At 48.2% G+C, this 23,140-nt stretch overlaps 7 protein-coding genes across 7 annotated transcripts; 4 read left to right on the forward strand and 3 right to left on the reverse strand.

The window, feature by feature from the left end:
• Positions 1-138: 138 nt before the first annotated feature.
• N7520_001097 (uncharacterized protein) lies at positions 139-1,703 on the forward strand (the record flags this gene model as incomplete). Its single annotated transcript, XM_057135032.1, has 3 exons — positions 139-177; positions 230-289; positions 354-1,703. 3 exons carry the CDS (start codon positions 139-141, stop codon positions 1,701-1,703), a joined length of 1,449 nt encoding a protein of 482 aa, XP_057000968.1.
• Positions 1,704-2,022: 319 nt separating this feature from the next.
• N7520_001098 (dolichyl-P-Man:Man(7)GlcNAc(2)-PP-dolichol alpha-1,6-mannosyltransferase) lies at positions 2,023-3,829 on the reverse strand (the record flags this gene model as incomplete). The annotated part of the gene is made up of 3 exons (XM_057135033.1): positions 2,023-3,440; positions 3,493-3,774; positions 3,820-3,829. The coding sequence occupies 3 exons, from the start codon at positions 3,827-3,829 to the stop codon at positions 2,023-2,025; spliced, it is 1,710 nt and encodes a 569-aa protein (XP_057000969.1).
• Positions 3,830-3,931: 102 nt separating this feature from the next.
• Positions 3,932-4,501, forward strand: N7520_001099 (YOS1 family protein; the record flags this gene model as incomplete). The annotated part of the gene is made up of 4 exons (XM_057135034.1): positions 3,932-3,965; positions 4,020-4,079; positions 4,174-4,284; positions 4,446-4,501. 4 exons carry the CDS (start codon positions 3,932-3,934, stop codon positions 4,499-4,501), a joined length of 261 nt encoding a protein of 86 aa, XP_057000970.1.
• Positions 4,502-5,555: 1,054 nt separating this feature from the next.
• On the reverse strand, positions 5,556-8,168 carry creB (uncharacterized protein; the record flags this gene model as incomplete). The annotated part of the gene is made up of 3 exons (XM_057135035.1): positions 5,556-7,814; positions 7,872-8,012; positions 8,064-8,168. 3 exons carry the CDS (start codon positions 8,166-8,168, stop codon positions 5,556-5,558), a joined length of 2,505 nt encoding a protein of 834 aa, XP_057000971.1.
• A 3,308-nt stretch (positions 8,169-11,476) lies between these two features.
• Positions 11,477-12,112, reverse strand: N7520_001101 (uncharacterized protein; the record flags this gene model as incomplete). The annotated part of the gene is made up of 1 exon (XM_057135036.1): positions 11,477-12,112. One exon carries the CDS (start codon positions 12,110-12,112, stop codon positions 11,477-11,479), a length of 636 nt encoding a protein of 211 aa, XP_057000972.1.
• A 2,613-nt stretch (positions 12,113-14,725) lies between these two features.
• On the forward strand, positions 14,726-16,553 carry N7520_001102 (histidine--tRNA ligase; the record flags this gene model as incomplete). The annotated part of the gene is made up of 2 exons (XM_057135037.1): positions 14,726-16,222; positions 16,278-16,553. 2 exons carry the CDS (start codon positions 14,726-14,728, stop codon positions 16,551-16,553), a joined length of 1,773 nt encoding a protein of 590 aa, XP_057000973.1.
• A 2,947-nt stretch (positions 16,554-19,500) lies between these two features.
• On the forward strand, positions 19,501-21,089 carry N7520_001103 (putative ubiquinone biosynthesis monooxgenase (Coq6); the record flags this gene model as incomplete). The annotated part of the gene is made up of 2 exons (XM_057135038.1): positions 19,501-19,672; positions 19,738-21,089. The coding sequence occupies 2 exons, from the start codon at positions 19,501-19,503 to the stop codon at positions 21,087-21,089; spliced, it is 1,524 nt and encodes a 507-aa protein (XP_057000974.1).
• Positions 21,090-23,140: the final 2,051 nt, after the last annotated feature.

The raw sequence follows: 23,140 nt of genomic DNA on the forward strand, positions 1-23,140 counted from the left end.
CTGAGTAAGATTATGTCATATATGCCTGATGTTTCAGGATACAAAGATTTAAGGCTTTAAGGCATCAAAGGCGGACTTTATCCATCGCGGGCAGCTATAGTAGATCGCGTTGTTGACCTACACGCCCAATTCACAATCATGGCTTTCAACAAGAAATACGCCGGTCTTCCAGACTTAGTACGTCAAATACTCTACAATTATCTTAGGACAGAAAACTAATAACGTATAGGACCCTGCTCCGGATATCTATGAGACCCCTGACCTGACTGACGAAGCATCAACAGTCCCCGTGAGTCCGCATAAACCGATGTAATAACATACCTTCAAGCTATTCATTAATATCCCGAGCTCAGACAGCGACCATCCGCACAGATTTCGACCATGACGATGCGGGTTACAACTCCGATATCGACCGTGAAGCAGTCAACGCAGACCAGGCGCGCGCACACTTCATGGGAGCCGCAGTCGACGCCCGCGACGCCAACTTCTCGGATAATATCGCAATGAAACGCCAAGCATATCGCAGCAAGGAAAAAAGCCAGCGCCGACGACGGAGACGCGATGACGGCACGGAAGAGGTCGGAGATCTAAGTGACAGCGAGGACGAGTCGATGGAGCGGCGACTGGCTCGTCTGCGACGAGAAGTGGAGGACCTGAAAATGGAGATGGCGAATAAGTCGACGTCTGAAAACACTGTTGTGGATAGTATGGCTGCAGAGACATCTCAAGAGGGAGGGGCCTTGGGTGACGGTGTAGCGGAGCTGAGTCGGGCATTGGATAATCTGCACGCTTCATCGCGGGGTGTTCCAAACGCTTCTTACTCGGCTGCTGCTTTGCTTACACAAAAACTTGGATCAAATTCATTGGCCAAGCAACCCGACGCTCAGAAACAATCACAGTCCCAGCCTGACGGTCCCACGGCTGTTACTGCACAGACACAAGCAGCCTTGCCCTCAGCCGGGATCCTTTCTCACGCGGCAGCATTCGAAAGCCGATTAGCGCTTCTTGAAGCATCTATGGGAATCTCGAGCGCCTCCAACCCGTTCGTTGGAGACGGGCTCCGTGAGCCCGCTTTACAGCCTGTTCTTCCCGCTCTCGGCCAACTGACCTCGCATCTCGGTGCTCTAACTGCTCTCCTTGTGGGAACTAACCCAGCATCTGGAACTCCGGGTGTCGCACCTGGAATGACAACCCCACACCTCGAAGCACTTTCATCTCGCGTGCGTAAGTTAACAACAGATGCTGAGGCCCTGGCTTCAGCCCGCAGGCGCGCAGCAGATACCAAATCCTCACAAACAGCCCGTGTCGCCTCTACAGGCCCAGAAGATCCCGTTACGCCAGGTGCTGACGGCTCTTCTCCCGCTGACGATGAGCATACCGCTAAGATACACGCTCTGTACGCCACCCTCCCGACCATCCAGTCTCTGCACCCTCTTCTTCCCAGTGTTTTAGAGCGTCTGCGCTCTTTGCGCGCCTGTCATTCGGGTGCTGCCCATGCGGCAGACTCGTTGAACGAGTTGGAGAAGAGACATGCGGAAATGTCTTCTGAGATTGAGCAATGGCGTGAGGGTCTTACGGCTGTCGAGGAGAAGATGAGTCAAAGCGAGTCGGTGCTGCGCTCGAATGTTGAGACTGTTGAGCCTTGGGTGCGTGAGCTGGAGTCTCGCATGTCGAGGCTGGAGGGTCCTCCTGGTGGTTTGTAGGTGATTCGAAATCACCATGTTTATTTTCCTCTGGGCTTTGAGAGGCCAAGCGGAGATCTATCATGATACATAATACCCTGTTTCGCGTGTACCTTCTTTGATGTATGGCTGTGGCCATGACCTATTGATACGTCTCGTAAGATCTTGGAAAGATTTCCATCACTGCATGGGAGATATTCCTATACGTAATGTACAATCTATGCTTCGTGCATTTGATATTAAGTTCCCTGCCTACCCTTTACTACCTGGGTATATGTATCAACGAATTAACTGAAGTGCAATCAAATTTTCATTATTTGGGACTTGCTGAGATCTACCTTCAAGAGTCTATAGTGGAACGTCTCAACCGCTTCAGAACCTTAACTCTCGGCTTCATCTTCAGTTCAACCCACCAACCCTTGAGCAAAAACTTCCTCGCCGTCTCTCGAACATACTCAAATAATTCAACAGCAGACTTTCCACCAATCAAAGACACAACCCACCGCTCAGCACTTCCCACAGCCGGCTCCCCGGGCCTAATAATCGAAAATCCCGCAAAGCCCTCAATAACCTCAATGGTCTCCCACTGAGAACCAGGAAGTGCAACACGAAGGCGCATTTCATCTTTATCCACGTACTCGGGCTCTGCAGAAGCCTCAACAAGCACATACTCAAATTTATCCCAAAATAGAGCCTTAGACTTAGTTATTTCGTCTTCGGTCTTATCGTATACCCACTGGTGATTTTCGGTATTGGGATGTTGCAGGAACCGGGTAACACCCGTTTGACAAACAAGGTTGCCAAGGTAAACATGAGTATCCTCTCCAGATATATGTTTCACATAATGATAGTGGTGTAAAGCATTCAAAGCCTTCGCACCGGGATAATTTGCCGCAGAAGCGGGCAAAAGAACAAGATTTGAGAGCAGGAATGAGGCCATTGTAGACAAGATCAGAAGACGGGAGCCTTGGCGTGCAAAGAACGAACGCGAGCGGTGTGTCCACAGGTACGCGGCACCGAGGGCAGCAGCAGCTGTAAGAGAGGGAATGATGTAAACGATAAAACGCCATTCCTTGTGCGGTTGGAAACTATAAAGTGCCATGAAGGACAGTGATGGAATGAGGAGTGAGAGCGCTGAGTGCCGGGTTGCGGGCTGGCGGAGTGCAACAGGGATGGCGAGGAGGTAGGTTAGAGGATTTAGTAGAAGACGGGGAAGAGCATTGCAGAAGTAGAAATACCATGGCTCTGTGCCCCAGGCTGAAGACTGTCCATGAACGACGTTGAAGATGAATGCTTCGAGCTCGGGCCAAAGCGGGGCGCGTTGCCAGAATAGCGAGTCGACTGATACTGTAATAAGAAGGCCAGTAGTGAGGCCGACCAGGCCTGCTGGGATGGCGGTTTTGAATAAGCTAATTCGGCCGGAAACTAGCAGGAATAGTGTCTGCGTTGCGACTAGGACTGCCAGTTCAGAGCGGAAGATGACGCCAGCAATGGTGAGGAGGCATAGTGATAGACGATATGCGCCTTGTACTTTGTTGGAGCTATCGACTTTATCCGGGAGCATGTAGCGGAGTGATAGTGTCGTCAGGCCAAAGGCGAACATGTTCGACAGCGGTCGTGACGCATAGTAGATCAAATGAAACTGGCTGCTCTGGAAGAGAAGATACCATGTAGCTACGGTCTGGCCGAAGCTACGGCGGAGACCGTATGCAAAGGTAGCTAATCCGAATGTATTGTAGAGACCCAGGATTGTTCGAGCTATCAAGAATGTTAACGAAGTGGTACCGCTATGTGCATATCAATAACCTACCTAGAATCTGACGGTCGATTTGCTCGTCCACTGCGATGACTAGCTGCGATACTTTGGCGAGTACCGCAGCACCAACAGCCGTCCGAGGCACAGCTCCAGGGAATTCAAAGTGGTCATAATTGACGCGCTCGGTGCCAAGTTTGGTAAGTGGGAAGCCATGGGCCAAGATATCATGGACAGCTTGGATATGGAAGGACTCCTCGACCTTAGTATAGGGCGCAACGCGGATATGAAGAACAATCAACAGTGCAAGTAAAATCACGAGTCCAAGAAACAAGAATCCTGTAAATATTAGCTGCGAATCTCCTGTGTGTGCGGCGCATTTACCATTTCTCATGATTGCGGCGAACAGTTGTTGATCCGGAGATCTGGCGCTTCCCGAACTCACCATCACTTTCCCAACTCCCTCCGCATCCCCCGTTCAACACTCCCCACCACGATGTTGCTCTTCGGCCTTGGGAAACTTGTGTACAGTATGTATGAATTCAACAAAGCTCTGTTATTATTACTAATACATTAAACTGCAGCTATCGTTCTTCTCATTAATGCCATCGCTGTCCTGTCCGAAGACCGCTTCCTCGCTCGCAGTACGCCTCCCTTCCTTTCCCTCACACGAACACATCTTTCCTGCTACATGAACCTCCAATCAAACACAAGGACTAACACTGCGAACCCTTCTAGTCGGATGGGGCCGAACACAAGCTGAGCCAGGCTTTGGCGCGACCTATGACGGTACCAGCGTAAAGGCGAAATCCATCAACCTGATTGCCAGTGTGCGGACAGTGATGCGGAGTACGTACACCCATACCCCTATATTCCAACTCCCACCCCGCTTCATCAGCCTCGTCTTTCTTGGTTTCTGCAGGTCTAGGCATTGTAATCACTTGCGCGAACAAGCTGGACAGGCGGCAGCTGAGCAGCCCAACCAAACAAAGCTAACAAAATTGCAACAGTACCACTCATCGTCATTAACACTGTCATCATTGTATACGAACTTATCCTCGGCTGATATCAACGAATCTTATTTCCTACAAAACCAATTCGGCTGTACTAGGAGAGGTGCTGGTTCCTGCTGGCATTGCTCCCTCGTTCTCCAGCCATTCTCATATTTTTCTATTGTATTTGAGCGAATTAAGGCTTACGGCCTAGCTGTTTTTCAAAAAATCACCACAAGAAACGCCGCATGATATACACGAGCTACTAGCACTAGCGCGGGGTGGATGGTGGGATCCACAGGACTTGGATGATCTTGGGCTGGCGGCTTTACCAGGCTTCAAGTGAGGGTTTACAGTTGTGGGTTAGAGACTGGGCGTTAAAGACTAGTAGTATCTTGTGTTTTGTTTGGTCGGCTGCAGATCTCGTTCCCGATGTATATACCCAGGACAAGTCAAAAGAATCATCTCAACCGAATTGCAAAGCAAGCTGTCCTCGTACCTGTAAAAAATACCCATTGGGAATTGGCAGACATGTATACTAAACAACTTTGAGGAAGCTATACGATTGATTACTTGGTAATGATATCGGGACTATCATAGGAACTCGTCCGTAATCAACATGTATGACAAAAACTAGAAAAGAGACCGAAGCAAGATATGCATCAAAAACAACTTGCTAGGCTCGAAAGCAATAACGCCGAATAGATCCGATAGCCCATGCTTGCCAGCATTACAAATAAACCAAACGCCTCTTTTAGCGCCAGACGGGATATACCCCCCATCAGCGTCATCATGCCGCCGTACATCGTACATAAACCAGCAACGATGAAAAGAAGCCGCCAAAACAAAAAGAAAGAATCAAAAGCCATGATCAGGATCCAAAAGGATCTAAAAAGACATGCCTGTGGAAAGAACCCCAGGCCAGTACGATCCCAAGGAGAATGAGATGGAATCGAAATTGTGTATCGCGTATCATGAGATCAAATGATGATACATCCACGTAAGGTATGTGCAAAAGCAAAGTTAATCGCTTATATGTGCAGAATAATGGGGGTATCTCCGTGTAAAGTTGACCTGAAGCTGGCAGATGCAAGAAATGAAACGCTCGTGGAAATACATGGTCATGGTTCATGACGCTGCTGATTTTTTGAAGCTGAACGATCTCCATCGAGTGTGGCTAACACCGGATTTCTCGGTGCCGTGCGTGCTGCCGTTGCTATTACCGTTGCCATTGCCATTGGGGCTATTGAGATGGTTGGTATTGTGGTAATGATTGGTGGTGGGAGAGACAGAGAGGGGAGGAAGGTGGGTCTGGTTCTGGTAGTAGTAAGGATCGTGCTTTTCCGGAATTGATGGGAATGGTTGCGTAGATGTGTACGAGCTGGAAAGATCTGGCGTATCCTTTGTAGGCACGGGCGGTCGAGTCGTTTCCTCTTCTTGAGTTGGTACTTCAAGAACTGGCGGTGGAGCTGTCTCCGCAGTCGAGGTCGACACTCGAGGCTCTTTGTCCTTGCTCAGACGGTTGCTCAGGCTGCTGCTCAGACTGCGACTGCTACGTCTGAAAATGCTAAATTTGGAACCATCTCGAGGTGATCCATTTTCAGGCCCAACATTAGGGGTGTCAACCTTGCTGGCTTCCTTGCTCGCTTTGAGGGCCCTTTCAAGATCGGCAGCCTCCTGTTTTATCTGGGCTTGCCGTTGCTGTTCGAGTTCCTTGCGCTGGATTCTCTCCGCCTTCTCTTTATTTTCCCGTTCATCTTTGGCGGCTTTCTCGGCTGCCTTTTCAGCTGCTTTCTGCGCTGCGCGCAGCTCCTTTTCCTCGCGAACCTTATCCTTTCGGATTTGGGCATCGCTCTTCTTTGGACTCAGACTGGGGGCTTGCTCAGTAGGGATCGGCGGTGGAGGCGGAATGTCAGGTGGCTGAACGGGTTGTAGAGGGGATGTTGGCTCAGCCTCTGGAACTTCGATATGCACGGGCATTTGGCCAGGCGCCGTTGTTATTCTATTAAGCGGGACTTGTCGGTTTGAATCATCCACAGGCACGCTTTGCACATGAGTCAGAGACCCATTAGCTTGTGCGCCCGCCTCAGCTGCTGCCGCAGTGGATGCCTGATCCTCCTTGGCCTGTTCTCGAAGAACAGCTTCCAAGGTTGTCTCCTGGTAAAATAGGACATAGGCACAGGCAAGACCTGGGCGATCGCCGAAAAAGTTGCGGACGTAGTTCTTATCCACGGGCTCGACCAATTCATCATCAAACAGCAACCAACCACGATCTTCAGTCTTGATGATCGCAACGTAGTGGCCATGGTACGGCCCTCCACCGATATGAACCACAACAGCGTACAATTCATATAGTCGATCTGGATCTTCAGCATCATCGGTTGTGTTGAACAGACGTAGATGATAAGGGTAGACGACTCGATGGAACAGCTTTTGCAGTCGCTGCAAATCCTCGGTATATTTGAAACGTTTGAGATGCAAGGCCAAGACACGGGGCAGGCGCTTGATCTTCATTCGCTTCTCTGCTTCCTGGAGACCGCCGCAGTTATCACAATGGAACTTGTTCCTCTCACAAAGCATTTCCTCGGCGGAAAACTTCCGCAGGCAAGATGTCACGGACGAGTGCTGTTCCAGATCCACCGAAAGATCCAAAAACACCTCATCTCGCTGGGAAACTTTCTCACAGGTCAAACATTTGGTTTCCGACGTTAAGATACCCTCAAACAATTCATGAACCCATCTGGTAGTGTTTGGTGATTTCGAACCAGCACTTTCGGTCAGGCCCAGCGAATCTGCGCTGGCGCTTGGCAACGCTTTCTCTGCGAAACTCTGCTTGGTCGCCTCGGCTTCGACATTCGATACGACCTCATTGAGAAGGAGATTCAAAAACTCATGCGCATCCTGGTGCATGGCGGTTCGGAACATCTCGTGCTCGCGGCGTAGCACATCCAAAAACTGCTGCGGTCGGATGATTCCTATCCTGGATTGACTACCCACCAATGATTCGAATATGTCCTTGAGCGAAGTAAATAATGATTCCGACATGCCGTAACTGGCGGCGTTATTCTTCGTCTCGAGGATTGGGAGGGTCTGCAAGGCGATTTTCTTCTTGTATTCCGGCGATTCCTTGTCTTCGGGTTTCTGTGGTTGATTGGGGGGTACGCCCGCCTGACGGGCTGAGGGTGCAGCGGCCTTTTGCTTTGCTGCTTGCGCCTCAGCTTCCAGGTGCGCATTCGGGCTCGGGTATCGTAGGTTCTTGGTGAGCGCGGCCTCGATGTTCTCCACGGGCGTTCGCTGTGGATAATTGATCACGGCCTCGCGGAAAGGAACAGAGTAGTAGAGACATTGGAGGATCGAATTGCAGTAGCATGTGTTTCCGTACTGAGCCTCTTCCGGTCAGTACGGCGACCAAGTGGGATGGACCCCACCGCTTAAAATACTCACATTTTCCATGCCAAAGAACTTATCGCTTCCATCGACTCGGATGGAGCCCATATCCTGTAGCCGTTTCTCCAGTGGGCTTATCTGTGGCGTTTGAGGATCCTTCTTGGGATTTGGCGGAGCGGGCGAAGGGGTGTTCGGAGCCTATGCGGGAGTCGAGTTGTCAGTGTACCGTCTCAATCTGAATCCTCCCACGAGCACACGGTAGAATGCCGTGACACCAGTAGGAAGGGATGATGCCCGGAGGCGGTTTTCAAGCCTCACCCCGTTATTGCGGTTGCCTCTGTTGAAGATCCCCATCACGACGGGTTTGCAGTCTGGCCGATCGCACTCGGCGGCATGGAGGAACACGAAAGTTGATCGCGGGCGTTGAGATACCCAGTGGTTGAAGGGATAGAGTGGAATGATTGGGGTAACTCGGGGAAAGACTTTAGGCCGAGGACGTTGAGTCGCGGAGAGTGTCCGGGGAAGCCACCAAAGCAGGCCCGAAACGCAGGAACCGCATACGGGGCCCTCCGTTACCTAAAAGATAAGAGAGTAATAGAATCAATCCACTCAAGGGAAAGATCAAGAAATGGCTCAGAGTTAACTTGAAGATTTGTTTTCTCGTTAATGATTTCCTAAGGGAAGGGGGGGAAAAGAGAAGAACAAATGTGGCGTTTTCGAGTTCACTTTCTACTGAGTACAATATGTATGGTACAGTAATCAATCAAGTTACAATCTTCAATTCTATTACTTTCTTCCCTTGTACGAAGTACACCGTTACCTTGTCTTATATTATATGATTTATACTTTATAATTTAATTCGCGCATTGCAGCCAAAAAACCATCCAAAAAGTCAGAATCGTATTGTATGTCAACCCCTCAAAGCCACGTGGGGTAAAAAGCCAGGTACTTGTCCAATCGCCGATTTTCTCATCTGCAAAAGAATATGTCTCGATATCAAGAATAAAAATACTGGAATCTGTGCGAACAAACCGGGTATATCGGAAAGATAGAGAAAGAAAAACCAAAGAGGGGAAAGACAAGACCCATTATGTCATGAGCCATTGGTTCAACCTCCTCCTCACCCCGGAAGCCCCCACGGTATCCCATGGAACAAGGCTCCTCTTTTCTATTACGACGGATGGGGGCCTGGAGTTCATTGAGGTCCTTCCCCATTAGCCGCTGTCCAGTTATTGGCTGCATACTGAACGGGCCATGTGTCCGCCCCTCGCATGGTGTGCCTGTTCCACCAATCATCGTTTTCAACGTGGGGTCGAAGAGCCGGAACAGACCTATGGTGGCGGTGGAGCCAATGCCCTTTCCGACTTGCGTCCTTGTCTGGGCCATTCACGCCGAGCATCATGCGGGGGGGAAAGAGAGAGAACAAGATGCGATCAGGTGCAAGATCACACAGATCCCTCCCCCCAGCGTCAAGGGGCATATATTTTTGGCTTATTGGAGTTTGACTTGCTTATTGGCCGCGTGGCCCTGGTTTTCCCCTCCCCATGGCCCTGGCGTGCGGCAACTTATGCGATGTGCACTTTCCCCCGGGTCGCTACATAGCGTGCAGTAGCGCATCTACCGGTCGTCGATATAGACAGTTAGATTTCTTGCGGGGCCTTGCGCGCTAAGCAAGCTCGGGTGTGTGTACACCGCAGTCCCCCTCGATCACCCCTGTGAGATGATTCGGCTCGCCCACACCCCTGTGCTTAGAAATGCAATTTTCATGTTCATTGGGTGCTTCAATGCAGACTATTATCAAGACTGCGCCCAGGCGGGCGACTTGCAGATATTATATCCATCCGTGCAACACGGTACGTACAGTACATCCTGGTGGGGTTGCCTCTCACCGGTTGATTCGACGACCATCGACTGTAGTGCTTGCCTTTCGTAATTGTTGCTTGGCGGGCCAAGATTGATGGCTGAAGCTCGGGCTTGGAAGGCGACTGGTTAAATTAACCAAACTTTATCTTCTCCTTCATTTCGTCTCATTGGGAGAAGCCGTCGTAGCTTGGTCAAGTTGAACAAGGAATACATGGATCGACATGTACAGCTTTCTGACCCCTTGTAGCGGCGGGGGCGAACATAACTTAGAAAGGAGATCGGGCATCGATTATCAATTGATCCTCATCCGATCAACGTGAATCATTGCCGTTTATGTAGTGACATTCTCCGTCCTGTTCTGTGGGTCTCGGAGCTCGCGTCTCCGCTATTTTTATGACGTCTTTCCTCACCTCAACCCGAACAGGAAGGAGGACACAGTATGTTGAAGTTGAGCGATCAAAACCTCTAGGAGAAAGACCTACCACGGGACTGCTAACTAATTAGTAAACTCATAGTCGAGAGATTGATCTTGATCAAATCTATGAGGGAGACCGTGGGAGGGTTGATGATAACATTGGAATAAATTAAAGCTACATATATAATCAATCGCTTGTGGCATAGACATACTCGCACACAGTGCAGTGTGAACCTCGGTTGTTATGTGCAATAAACCATATTCTAACCTTGAAAGCCCTAACGGGCCGGTCTGAGCAGTTGCACATGTGTGCATCAGCAATTCGGCTAGGAAATGATAACATTACAGTGGCAGATAGTCGTCGGCTGAAAATTTGGTGTCTGTCTACACTCAACACAGAAATCCTTGTATTCGGTAGCAATACCAGGTATTTACTTAGCAACGCTTGATGTCATTCCAGTGACCAAGCATTGCATTGAATCAAGTTAGATTCACATAAAAGTAAGGTACATGAAATAATTTTCATTTAGCTATTTCCAAAGCTCCTGATAACAACAACATTCCGACTATACGTCGGCGATTTGCTACACCCCCATTGGCATACCATATCCAACCTGAAAGAAGGCACATCCAACCAAGGCTCAGTCTTTGCCAGCCTACTGGAGAGCCAGACCTCCTCATAATATCCAACTCGAAGATTAGATTTTTCATTAACTTTCGCCAAAGACAGTCTGGCAACTTCTAGTGAAATGCGATAGGCATACTACAAGTTTCTAACGTCATCCAAAGTATAGTTGATTGGGCAGACCAATACTGAGACCAGGAGATCAATCTCAATGGGAAAGTAGTTGAAATGAGAACGGATATAGTGATCTGTTGCGGCCCCGGCTGTTGCGTGGGCAATCAATGCTCGAAGAGCTGGTATAAGAAGTGGACTGCGATAGATATCACAGGTTAGATCAACTTTGTTTGGTATGTACCCTTGAATTTGAAGATCATCTAAGCCGGAAAGCTTATGCTTTCTCCAGTGCTCTTGAGAAGACTGGATCAACTTCGTAAGATTTATCTCAAGCAGGCTGGACCATGGATCTGCCAAATTCTATGCTAGGTTTCTTGCATATGGCGCGAAGCCGAGCATCGGGCCTCATTGATGATACTTGGTGAGAATTAATATCGCATTGTCTTGAAAATCACATCAAATGCAATTCATATCTATAGAGGATTTCATATGATAATGCACCCCAAAGAAACGCGGAAATCAACAAAAACGATGACGATCTATACAACTTGCACGCCATGAAGAAAAGAAAAAGGCAACATCAAAAATCAAGAAAATTCAAATGAGGTCCTCATCAATTCCTCTTATATCACATATTCATTATTATTAGTCAACGACATTTCCTTGAATGCGCTGCGGTCGTGGTGCCTCGATTTGCGCCTCTTTTCCTGTCCGCATAAAAGCAGAGCCAACAAGATTTAGGGGATTGTTGATACGAATGCACATGCAGAAATACAACGTCATTCCAACTGTCACAATCTCATCGAGAGCAGCAGTATCAAACGCCTTCGGCCCCAAGACCTCGATTTTAGCCATCTTCTTGAGTGCCCATACATTGGCACTGTATTTCGCCACAGGTATCTGGTTCTCATCGCAGCAGATAAAGTCCCACGTCGTGAAGCCACTTTGGCTTGACCATGTCATCTTAGCTGGCTTATCTGTGTCGGAGAATGTATGGGACATGTGGGTGTAGATTGTCCGCAGACGGCTCTTGGCTTGGATGGTACCCTTGGATCCGTGGAGCGAGTAGTCGGGACTGATGCTGATAGTGTGGACGGTGCCGGTCCCAATTTGTCTATCTTCTTGTATCGACTTGATTTTGAGATGGGGCGCTAGCATACCATAGGAAACATCGTATAGTGGCTTTGGTTCGGGGTTTGCGGTTTCAAACTCCGTGATGAGTGCGTGGAACTTGCTCCATTTGAAGGCGACCGCTAAGACACAGGATTTGCCAGAAGCCATGCTTGTCGAAATGCTTTCGGGGGATGAACTTATGTTCAGTGAATGATAAAGGTTTGATGAGAACGTGAAAAATGAAGATTTCGATTGATTGTAGCTTGTAGATTGAGTGAGCTAAAGTAGAGGACTGAGCTGTGTTATGTACCTCAAGGTGCATCCATTGCTGTTGTCATTGCCACAAAGTTAAACTTACCGTGAGCCAAGAGTCTTACCGGAAATGGTCTCACGGGGCGCTTCAAAAGCCGGATAATCCCAGCGTCATCTCGTCTGCCAAGAAAACATAGTTGGGGCTGAGAACCCTTCCTGCAAAAGAGCCCAATTCTTCTGTCAAAAAGTGGAGACCAGCTGTGGGCAAGATCGAACATTGTTCCAATCAAAACGTAAGATGTTGAGATCCAAGCTAATGCTCCCAATGATCGTCCTAGGGTCATGCTAACCGCATTGGGTGATATGTACCGCTAAGCCAATCAGTACCAGGATATCAATGGTATGATATTACCGTTGTTAATGTCCATGTGGCAGAGCACTCGTTTATTTCATTCAAAATATTACAAGGGCAGTAAGGTCGTAGCACCACCCCATGAGTTCATGTTAGTAAACACTTGCTGCTTCGTGTCGCTACATATCTCCATCATTTTCAACTCCTCTTTATACTTGGATATATCTTTTTGTACCTACGACCTTTATGCGAACGCTCAAAAATCACTTCGGACTTGAAGACCTGAGCAGCAGAACACAACTCCTTTCATTCACGTTTTTGGGTCTTTGGTGTACACGCAGCGGCATAATATAGTGTTGATCATGTGATATGGTGCGTGTATCAAACAAGAAAATTCTACTAGGCAATCCTTCCTCTTCACACTCCCCTATAACCTCATGACCTTTCGTTGCCACATAACTTACCCCGCCCACAACAAGTGCTACCCCAGAAACTGGAGAGATGAAATAACTTATAGGTCGTTCATCATTGTTATAAGGCTTTTCTTTGTGATATCACCCTCAATATGCCCGAAGAAAATGAGGGCATTGCGGAGCAATATAAGTCTGATCATCGTCGGAATTAATTTTGGTGCAACATTTACTGCTGTGCCCTACGCCGTTGCAAGCAGTGACAAGCCGGTGGTTAAGATTTTGGACCAATGGCCAGCGAAAATTGCGCTGTCTATCAAGGGTTTAACAAATCAACCAAAGATCGAGGCACTTGTATACTACAGCCAAGATCAGGAAATTGTGGGCTGGTGGAAGTAAAAAGTTGAAGCCGTGTCCACTCTTGGCTATGCAAGATCTGAGACTTGGAATACACAGGATTTAAGACTTCAGATATAATTTTGCTCCTCTTGGAGGCGCCAATGTCGAGAGTTTACCACTTCCACCTAGATGAACAATCGATACATTCATGATTGAGTTTCTGAGCGCTGTGAGACGAGGCATATCTTCACAAGTTGTGGCCAACTCGAACTCAGTATCGGATGTGGCACATTATACTCACCATTGCGTGATGAACATATCTGCCTCCTGAGATGAGAACACCCATTCAAGCTTCGCATAGCGGCTAAAGAAGCTGACTTTCGGATGCACTCAAAGAATAATTTCACCTTTGCTACCGGTATTGAGGCGGCTCTACTTCATGCCGACTACTATGGCCCCTTTTGCTTTAAGATTGGAGATGATGTCCTCGTTGCAGACTATGGTGGTCATCTTGTGGAAATGGTTACTTATGAGGTCCAATCAAAGGACTCTTTGAGGCTTGTCCTATGTGAAAATGTCTCTATGAAAGCATCTGGAGTCGGCGCAATTATGCAGCCGCTTCTAAGCCATAGTCCGTGACAAAATCAAGAGAATGAATGAATCCGGGAAGTATGCGTCCTCCTCGCGTTTACCCAAAATGTCGCGATTTCTCCAGAAGTGAGGTTATTCCTCAGCTCGTAAATACCGAATACCCGCCTGCAGCCATCTCTGATATCGGTAGAGCTGGGGATATGTGGTGTGATGGAGATATAGAGGCGGAGTTTCCTGAGGCGAATATTATGGACGGGTATATATGGTTCAGTAGGGAAGAAATGCTTTCTGGTATTGATATAAGTGTGATCCATAACTTGGACATGGCTTAGGAGCAGATTCCAGCACAAAAGAAGACATTGCAGTTTAATTGAGGTCTCATTCCATTCAACGATTATACGGTGGTGCCTATACTGACAATTTCCCGATTTCATAGAGCTGTCCTCTTGTGGGAGGTATTCTTGTGAATCCTTATTCTTTAGATAGTGTCAACTCACAGTATTTTTCTGATGGACTCACAATGATTCAATCTGATATGAATTTAGCCTGTGTCAACGGGCCGTGTTAGCTGGACTGAGGTATGTTGGTGGTTGATCCTATAGTACGAGGCACTTCCAAGGTCTTCGGCATTAAATTTTAAATCATGAAGTTTCTTCTCCTCTCAAATCCACTATAATATGTTTCTAACCATCAACCTAAAATACAATACTAAATTCGCATCTTCATACTTCATGTGGAGTCGGATTAATCCCGGAAAAACTCCCCGAAGTAGCAAGATGGCCCGGTTCAACCAATTTGAGTCACGGGCAGTTTTCGCCAAATGTGCGCGTCGCTTTTATGACGTCCCTCTCGAGTTCTCTGCGTCTGCGTCCTGCACGACCATCATTTGCAAAGTCCATTGGCCCGAGATATCTTTGTTGTTTGACTCATTTGCCTACCCAAGGCCGGCATTCGGTCTCGAATCAAATTTGTCTCCGTGCCCCCACCACCCCCCACCATCGAAACTTCCCCCGCCGCACTCGTTTCCTTTCCTCAATCCCTTATTCCGATTCGATCGATAAAATGCCTAAAGACAAGGTCTCATTTACCCTCAAAACCCCCAAGGGGACTAAGGACTGGTCCGGCTCAGACGCCCTCCTCCGAGACCGCATCTTCACCACCATCGCCGACGTCTTCAAGCGCCACGGCGGAACCGCCCTCGATACCCCCGTTTTTGAGCTGCGTGAGATCTTGGCCGGCAAGTATGGCGAGGACTCCAAGCTCATCTACGACCTGCAGGACCAGGGTGGCGAGATCTGCTCCCTGCGTTACGACCTGACAGTCCCCTTTGCGCGCTGGCTCGCGATGAACCCGGACGTTCGCAGCATCAAGCGCTACCACATTGCTAAGGTGTACCGCCGGGATCAGCCTGCCGTCAGCAAGGGCCGTATGCGCGAGTTCTACCAATGCGACTTCGATATTGCCGGTGCATTCGACCCCATGGTGCCCGATGCCGAGGTGCTGCGCATTGTCAGCGAAGTGTTTGAGGAGCTTGGCTGGAACGGCCGATACACGATCAAGATCAACCACCGTAAGATTCTGGATGGTGTCTTTGCCGTGTGTGGTGTGCCAGAGGACAAGATCCGGCCGATCTCGAGCGCGGTCGATAAGCTGGATAAGATGCCATGGGCGGACGTACGCAAGGAAATGGTCGACCAGAAGGGTCTGGACGGTGCTATTGCGGACCGCATTGAGACCTATGTCATGAACAAGGGTGGCCGTGAGCTCCTGAACAAGTTGCTGCAGGACGAGACTCTTACTGCCAACGCCTCCGCCAAGGCTGGTCTCGATGATATGGCTCTGATGATGGACTACCTGGAGGCATTTGGAGCGTTGGATAAGATCTCCTTCGATATGTCTCTGGCTCGTGGATTAGATTACTACACCGGAGTCATCTACGAGGTTGTCACCGAGGGCTCTGCCCCCGCCATTCAGTCCGACGCCCCGGAGGCGGAGAAGGTGCGGAAGTCCAACAAGAAGTCAAAGACCTCTGATGATGACGACCGGTCCAACGATCCCACTCTCGGTGTGGGTAGTGTCGCCGCTGGTGGTCGTTACGATAACCTAGTGGGCATGTTCCTGCCCAAGGCTCAGATTCCCTGTGTTGGTGTCTCCTTCGGAGTGGACCGTATCTTCTCCATTACCAAGGCCCGTCTCGAACGTGAGCAGAGCACTGAGGGTCTCCGTAAAAGCGAGGTTGATGCCTACGTCATGGCCTTCGGTGGTAAGGGATTCACCGGCATGCTCAAGGAGCGTATGGAGGTCTGCCAGAAGCTGTGGAACGCTAACATCAAGGTATGTTTCACTTCTGGTCCTTTTACAAGAACATTTTACTAACAGTGTATCTTAGGCTGAGTTCTCCTACAAGTTGAAGCCCAAGCTTCCACAGCAATTCAAGGCTGCCGAACAGGGTGACGTTCCCTTCGCCGTCATTCTCGGTGAAGAAGAGCTGGCTGCTGGGAAGGTTCGCATCAAGGAGATGGGTCTCTCGGCTGATCACCCGGAGAAGGAGGGTGTCGAAGTTGAGCTGGCCTCGTTGGTTGAGGAGCTTAAAGCGCGCCTAGCTAAAAAGCAAAGCGGCGCTGTCGACAAGTTGGCTGAGCAACTGCAGGCTACTCAGGTCTGAAGAACCCCAAAGACGAAATCATAGGCGTTTTATTTCCCCTTTCCTGGTCACGGCTAGCATTGTCCTTTTTTCTCCAAAAATAGAGATTATATCTACCTCTCCCCTTTGCATATGTTCAAATTAACATTTGGACGGTTACAAAAGAACCATGTCATGTATCAGAGACACCAAGTGACAAAAAACTCACCAATACCCAATTCATTGCATTATTATGATTGTTTTCTCGGAGTATACTAACCTATATCACAAACAAAGTTCGGCTTGGTATCAAGCACCACCCCTCCATTCTCCGAAGGCCATATCTTTAACATGGCCAATCACCTACTCACATAGCAAACACCATGTCCGTTGAAAGGTGTTCAAGTAAATCCTCCATAGAAAGCAGTGAACTCGCCTGGGCATAACTGAAAAATTTCCTTCGACAGTAAGAAGAAAGCCATTCCAGATCCCTCCTATCACCAGCCTCAATGCGCCCCCTAATTAAATTCCAAAAGCTTATTCGCATTTCCAGATCCGAAGAAAAAGCCACAGCCCCCGAGCTATGAGCTAGCATCTTCGCCAACGGCCCTCGGCAAAAGGTTAATACGGAGCTCCATGGTGCAGAAAGACGGACCCTATTCGGGCCTTTCACGACGATTCTGTAGGCGTGAGAAAAGAACTGAGTCAAGCAGGTGTTGCGCATCTTACAATTTTTTTAACCCGGTACTGGTTCAATAAGTAAGTCAACAAACATGTACTCTAATGTGGAAATTATACCTTGTTGTGTTAGATAGAAGCAAAATACAGGCAGGACTGAGGTAGGCCAGACCCTGGAGTGATAGCAGTGAAGTTGCCTCGGGAATTGTAAGGCATTTCTCGAGGACGCTACAGAAGTCAGTCACGAAGCTTGCTATAATAAAAATGTAAATGAAATTAAAGCTCACGGTTTGCCGGTTTCTACGAAGAACAAGTAGATTCTCGGATCGATGGTTGTCAAAGCATGATCATAAAGCTTGATGGATGTTTGGAGAAGCCCCGCCCTGGGCGTCAAGAACAAAGAACTCATCATTTGGCTTGGGCTAAGATATCTAAGATTTATGGAAAGACGAAGGTCTTTGTCTCTACATGGGTAAGACTGGTCATTTTATATCTGATGCGCCTGTTGCATCGATCGATCGATCAAGTGGGGAAAGGGAGAATAATGACCTATACACAACTGGAGGTGCTTATCTGTCGGTACCCACGTGTCTGTGAAGATCCCTGTTGGTGGTGGTTTTGCGCTAATATTTCTGATCTCAATAGTATCCGTGATGCCCCATACGCGCTCAATGCATGAGACGTAGCCTTGATCATTAGATATGATGTCAAGGGTTTGAGGCGATTCGCTTAGGATGAGATATGCGGGGGAGTCACAGCGGGTAGGTTTGAAAACAAAAACTTAAGTTCTCATCGGTAGAAAGCCGACAGTCTGGAGTGAAATGATGGTGGGGCAATGAGGCTGAAATCGAAACTTGGACGGTCTAGTCTTTCATCGTGACGAAACTTGAAGCAAAAGAAGAATAAGCCGGAGATGTGGAGGAAAGATGAGTGGACTGTTGATATGTGCCACTTTACCCGATATCTGCTTTGGGTCAATGTGATGAACCAATGCTTCCTTGCGTAGCCTTGTGGCGTAGACAGCGGCCTGTTAGCGTGCTGCACGTCCGGGAATGTAGCAAAAATTGCGCCTTTAGCGCCAGTCATCCACCGGCATTTATCTCGAGAAAGAGGGGACGTTGGGGTTACTTCTGTCCTATAAGAGTCTGTTCCTACTGTTCTAGAACATTCATAGTATTGCTTTCCACGCTGTTGCCATTGCTATTGGAAAAGTCCATTAAAGTGTTTGCCAGGAACTTGATGACCAAGAACGATTCAACATCTTCAGATGATGGCAGCGCATAGCTTTAGTATAGCTGTTAGATCTATGCCCGCAGTACCTAGAAGGAATGATTTGCCAATTGTTTGTGATTCCCGACTCACCCGATTTGACTGCATTATGCGTCCTGTATGGGATCGAGCACGGGCGCTAATAAGCGATCACAACTAAGATCCATCACATGAACAATAAAGGGATTGAAGCATGAAATGAGCCACTTCTTAATTTGCTGTTGATTTTCTTGCCCATCTCACGAACCCAAGGACCTACACCAACTATGGAGTAGCAGTGGTAGGTAGACATGAGTGTTTTTCTCCTCGGGCTATGACCTAGTTCAGCATAAGCCTCAGGAGTCCCTGTAGATTCCGTGCCATTTATATGGCTCACACACCCCAAGACTGACGATTGCGGCCGGGTTCTTTCTGTGCACCAACATCATCCGTTGTCAATCAAACTTGATTGCCGATGATCTTTCGGATACGTCAAGAATTGCCGGAGACAAACAACCCGAATACCAAACCAGACTGCATTAGCCATGAAATATACTATAGCATTGGGTAGCCTATCTAGGTATTTACATGTTCCAAGCAAAGAACGTAATTGGTACAAGACCCACTGGTAGCAGCATCAATTGCTTGCCAAGTTCTTATAGTTACATCCAGTATCAATCAACATCCTTTGTCTTACTTTACATGTGGAGCAATTACAATACTAGTTAGTGTACTCCGTACTTCGGGTATATTGCTTCCACGGTTTGTTATGCATTGAATTTGTTTCTGTACAAAATCTACTGTGTTTATTCAATAAAAATATGTAAGAAAAACATATCGTGCAAAAAAGAACTGCTCACGTCCAGATTTGAACTGAAGACCTCGGCATTACTAGTGCCGCGCTCTACCAACTGAGCTACGCGAGCGGCTTATGATGTAATCTGTCTAATAAAACATTATGACCTCAGAATTACTTCAGTCGGGCGGTGAAGATAGATCAATTATCGGTTCGCCGGCGCCCTGGATGATGTTTGATCTCCGTTAGTGCCGATCTACAAACACCATGCGCCCAATCCCAAGGTTGGCATTTCGCCCATACGTTTGCCCATCTTGCCGAAATGGCATTGGTGCTAGTCGACGAAAATTCGGCACACAACAAGCTCAATCTCCCGATATCTACGATGTAGTCTGTGTCGGAGGTGGACCGGCCGGTCTGGGGCTGCTTGCTGCACTAAGTACGTCATACACAACAATAAAACTCGTGGAATTTGCAGAAGAATACCTTTCTGACACCTTGCAGGGGCCTCGCCTGTCACATCAAAGCTGAAGGTCGCCCTCGTCGAAAGCCAGGACCTCAGCAAAGCACGTGGGTGGAACCTCGACTCCAGCAAGTTCTCCAACCGAGTCAGCAGCTTGACCCCATCGTCTGTTGCCTTTCTGCAGAATATTGGTGCATGGGAGCACCTAGACACGGATAGAGTGCAGAATTATCAGGAGATGCAGGTGTGGGATGGAGAGACTGGTTCGCGAATATCCTTTGATAGGTCTTCGGAGACACCTGCGTTTGAGGATTTGCAGACCGTTGCTACCATGACCGAGAACGCTAACCTTGTGCGGGGTCTGCTGAGCCGCATTGAAGCGTCAGGGGATGAGAACCTGACCCTATTTTCTAATCATACTGTTGCATCAATCGAAAATGGATCCGATCTCCAGGAAGGACCTGATCTGTCAGCTTGGCCTATTCTTTCTGTGAAGCCGACAGGGCCCGGCGCCGAGACAATCGCACCGTCCCGGATTGCTGCCCGGCTTCTTGTTGGCGCAGATGGGATCAACAGTCCTGTGCGCTCGTTCGCCGACATCCCTACCCAGGGTTGGGACTACAACCGCCATGGCATTGTGGCAACACTCGCACTCGAAGACCTTGATTTTTCAAAATTCAGCGCAAACACTCATACAGCCTACCAGCGCTTCTTACCCGCACTCGGTGGACCCATCGCTTTACTCCCGCTTCCTAACAACCATGCAACCCTAGTATGGTCTACACGCCCTGAGCACGCCGCATACCTGAAATCTCTTCCCACGCCGGCTTTCATTGCCATGGTCAACGCGGCCTTCACTCTCTCTATGACAGACCTCTCCTATATGATGGGCATTTCAAACTCGTCTGAATCGACATCGCACGAAGACGAGCTCAACTGGCGCCTCCAGCATACTCCGCAACCATCTCACATCCCACCCAAAGCCATTGGAGTGCAAGAAGGAACTGTTGCCTCGTTCCCACTTCGCTTCCGCCACGCAGCCCAGTACATATCTCCTCGTGTTGCCCTCGTCGGTGACGCAGCTCACGTCATTCACCCGCTTGCTGGCCAAGGCCTGAATCTCGGGTTGGCAGATGTTGCCGCTTTGTCGCGCACTATCGAGTATGCCGTGAGTCATGGCATGGACATTGGCGATATCCTTACGCTAGAGCGATACTCGTCTGAGCGGTATTTGCCAAATGCCAAGATTGGCGGTGCCTGCGATTTGCTGCATAAATTGTACTCCGTTCCCGGACAAGGACCTATTACTTGGGCCCGCAGTCTAGGCCTAGAGGTTATTGATCGGTTGCCATTTGTTAAGTCCTTCTTGATGAAGAATGCAGAGGGGTACTGAGCAGGCTAGTGGCTCGCTGGCTTGACTTTTATGTTTTCCCATGTGGACACAATGTATATCATGTTTCTCTATTGTTCAATATCAAACAAACAGCAGTATTTGCCTTCCAATCATCATTTTTCAACAGAGTGTGTCCATCGACTTGGCAGTGTATTCTTTCAATTATGCTGCCTCGGTGGTGTGGGAGAGGCGTTGCATCCATGACAGGGTGACGGTGCTCATGCAGCGAGCATCGAACAGTGATTACCCACCCTTTCTATTCCCTGCTACCTTCATCTAGCTGCAGAATTATCAACAATTCTAGCAAAAAAAGCAAAGTAGGTTAACTTCCTCGCTACTATCTGTTCCCTTTTGTCGATATCCTCGATCTTCACGGACACGCATCCCGCAACCAAAGAGCACAGAGTGTGTAGCGACAAATAAAGAAAAATCAAGCCTAGGTGGGTACTCGATCCTCAAACAAGTTACTTTTCATCCACATGAACATTTTCCAGCCCACAAATCCATCCATGATACAGCGCCGGTTCACCTTCCCTCTGTGCTCCCTTGATACTTCGTACCACTGAACGAACCATGTCCTACTATGAGGTGCTATGAATAAGTACGTCACATCCGCACATATAAGTGTGTGGACTTAGGCAATGATAAAACAATTGGAGGAACTCCCTCAATCAGAGACTCTCTGGGAAAGAGCAATCCAATCCCCAACGGATATATCACCGGAGGAAAACACCAGCTGATGGGATGGCAAGGATATTATCAAAACGTGGACTAGGGACATTTGAATCGCTGCGAGAGAGGCGACCTGAAACCCAGTGTTGAGCGCACGATCTTCTTCTCATTAACAGATGAGGCTCGTTCATCTTACGGTACATATGGCCTATATCAATTTTATGGACATATCTGGGCGATCGATCCAGAATGGTCTTTGTCGGCGGGACACGATGAAGATGGCTACGGTGGCCGCCTCAAATCCATATACATATGTAGTCCAAGTCTTCTACCGATCTTACGAATTCAGATCCACGGGATTTTCACTCAAAGATATTTGGCGGGATTTCCAATTTGTCAATTCTAACAAGCTATACCCAAGCTCCTGGCGGGAACAACTCCTTGGTCCCTTACACACCTTGATAAGCCTGTGTGGCCTTACAATTATGTACTTGAAATACATTGTGAGACTTTCAGTCTGGTGGTTTTCACCCTGCCCTTTCGCAGAGGACCTATCGAGATCTCCAGCACCATGAGCAGCAGAGTCTTGTGGAAATATATATGACAAGGTCCTATTGTTAGATCGGGATGTACAACACCTAAATTTAGGTCATGGATTTCTTGTCCCTCTTTATGAAGATGTATGTATAGATGCTAGTGAAATCGCACCATATTACAAGAGGTAAAAAACAAATTCAAGTGGAAATGATCGTCCGCGGCGAGGTGGGCAAAATGACAAAAAAGAAACTGCTCACGTCCAGATTTGAACTGAAGACCTCGGCATTACTAGTGCCGCGCTCTACCAACTGAGCTACGCGAGCCGTTATTGGAATGTTGGTAGACAGTCTGGCTATATAATCGTCAGGCTAGTTCGAGGTATTTGGTCAACGAATCATTGACATTTCAGCCTACGCAAGTCTCTGGGGGTTTCAGTCAATTACAACCTCGCTTATATGATTCAATGGTAACCTGCTTGTATGTTTCCAGCTGAAGAATCAACTTGGGAATGATAGATTGATGATATTGATGGTCAATGTTTACTTCACGCAAGGAATCCATGATCTAGCGGATTCTTGCGTAAGATTTATTCGATAAACGCCTTGTAATTACCCTAAACTTAGCAGTAACAGACTCAACGAGACTCGGGTAAAATTAGTCAGTAATGATCAAGTATTCATGGGGCCTAATCTCCATGAAAGGTCAGACCCCACGTAAGCAATTTAAGGTGAGCACCTCCGCAAATAGAAACCGTGGTCTTTGAAAAGACAAAGACCATGCCCACCGCTCTCCAAATTAGAAAGGAAAGATTCAATTAGGAAAAACCAGTAGTCGTCGAAAGT

Source organism: Penicillium odoratum, assembly GCF_028828045.1.
Source record: "Penicillium odoratum strain IBT 22623 chromosome Unknown utg000001l_segment0_segment0, whole genome shotgun sequence".
NCBI lineage: Eukaryota > Fungi > Ascomycota > Eurotiomycetes > Eurotiales > Aspergillaceae > Penicillium > Penicillium odoratum.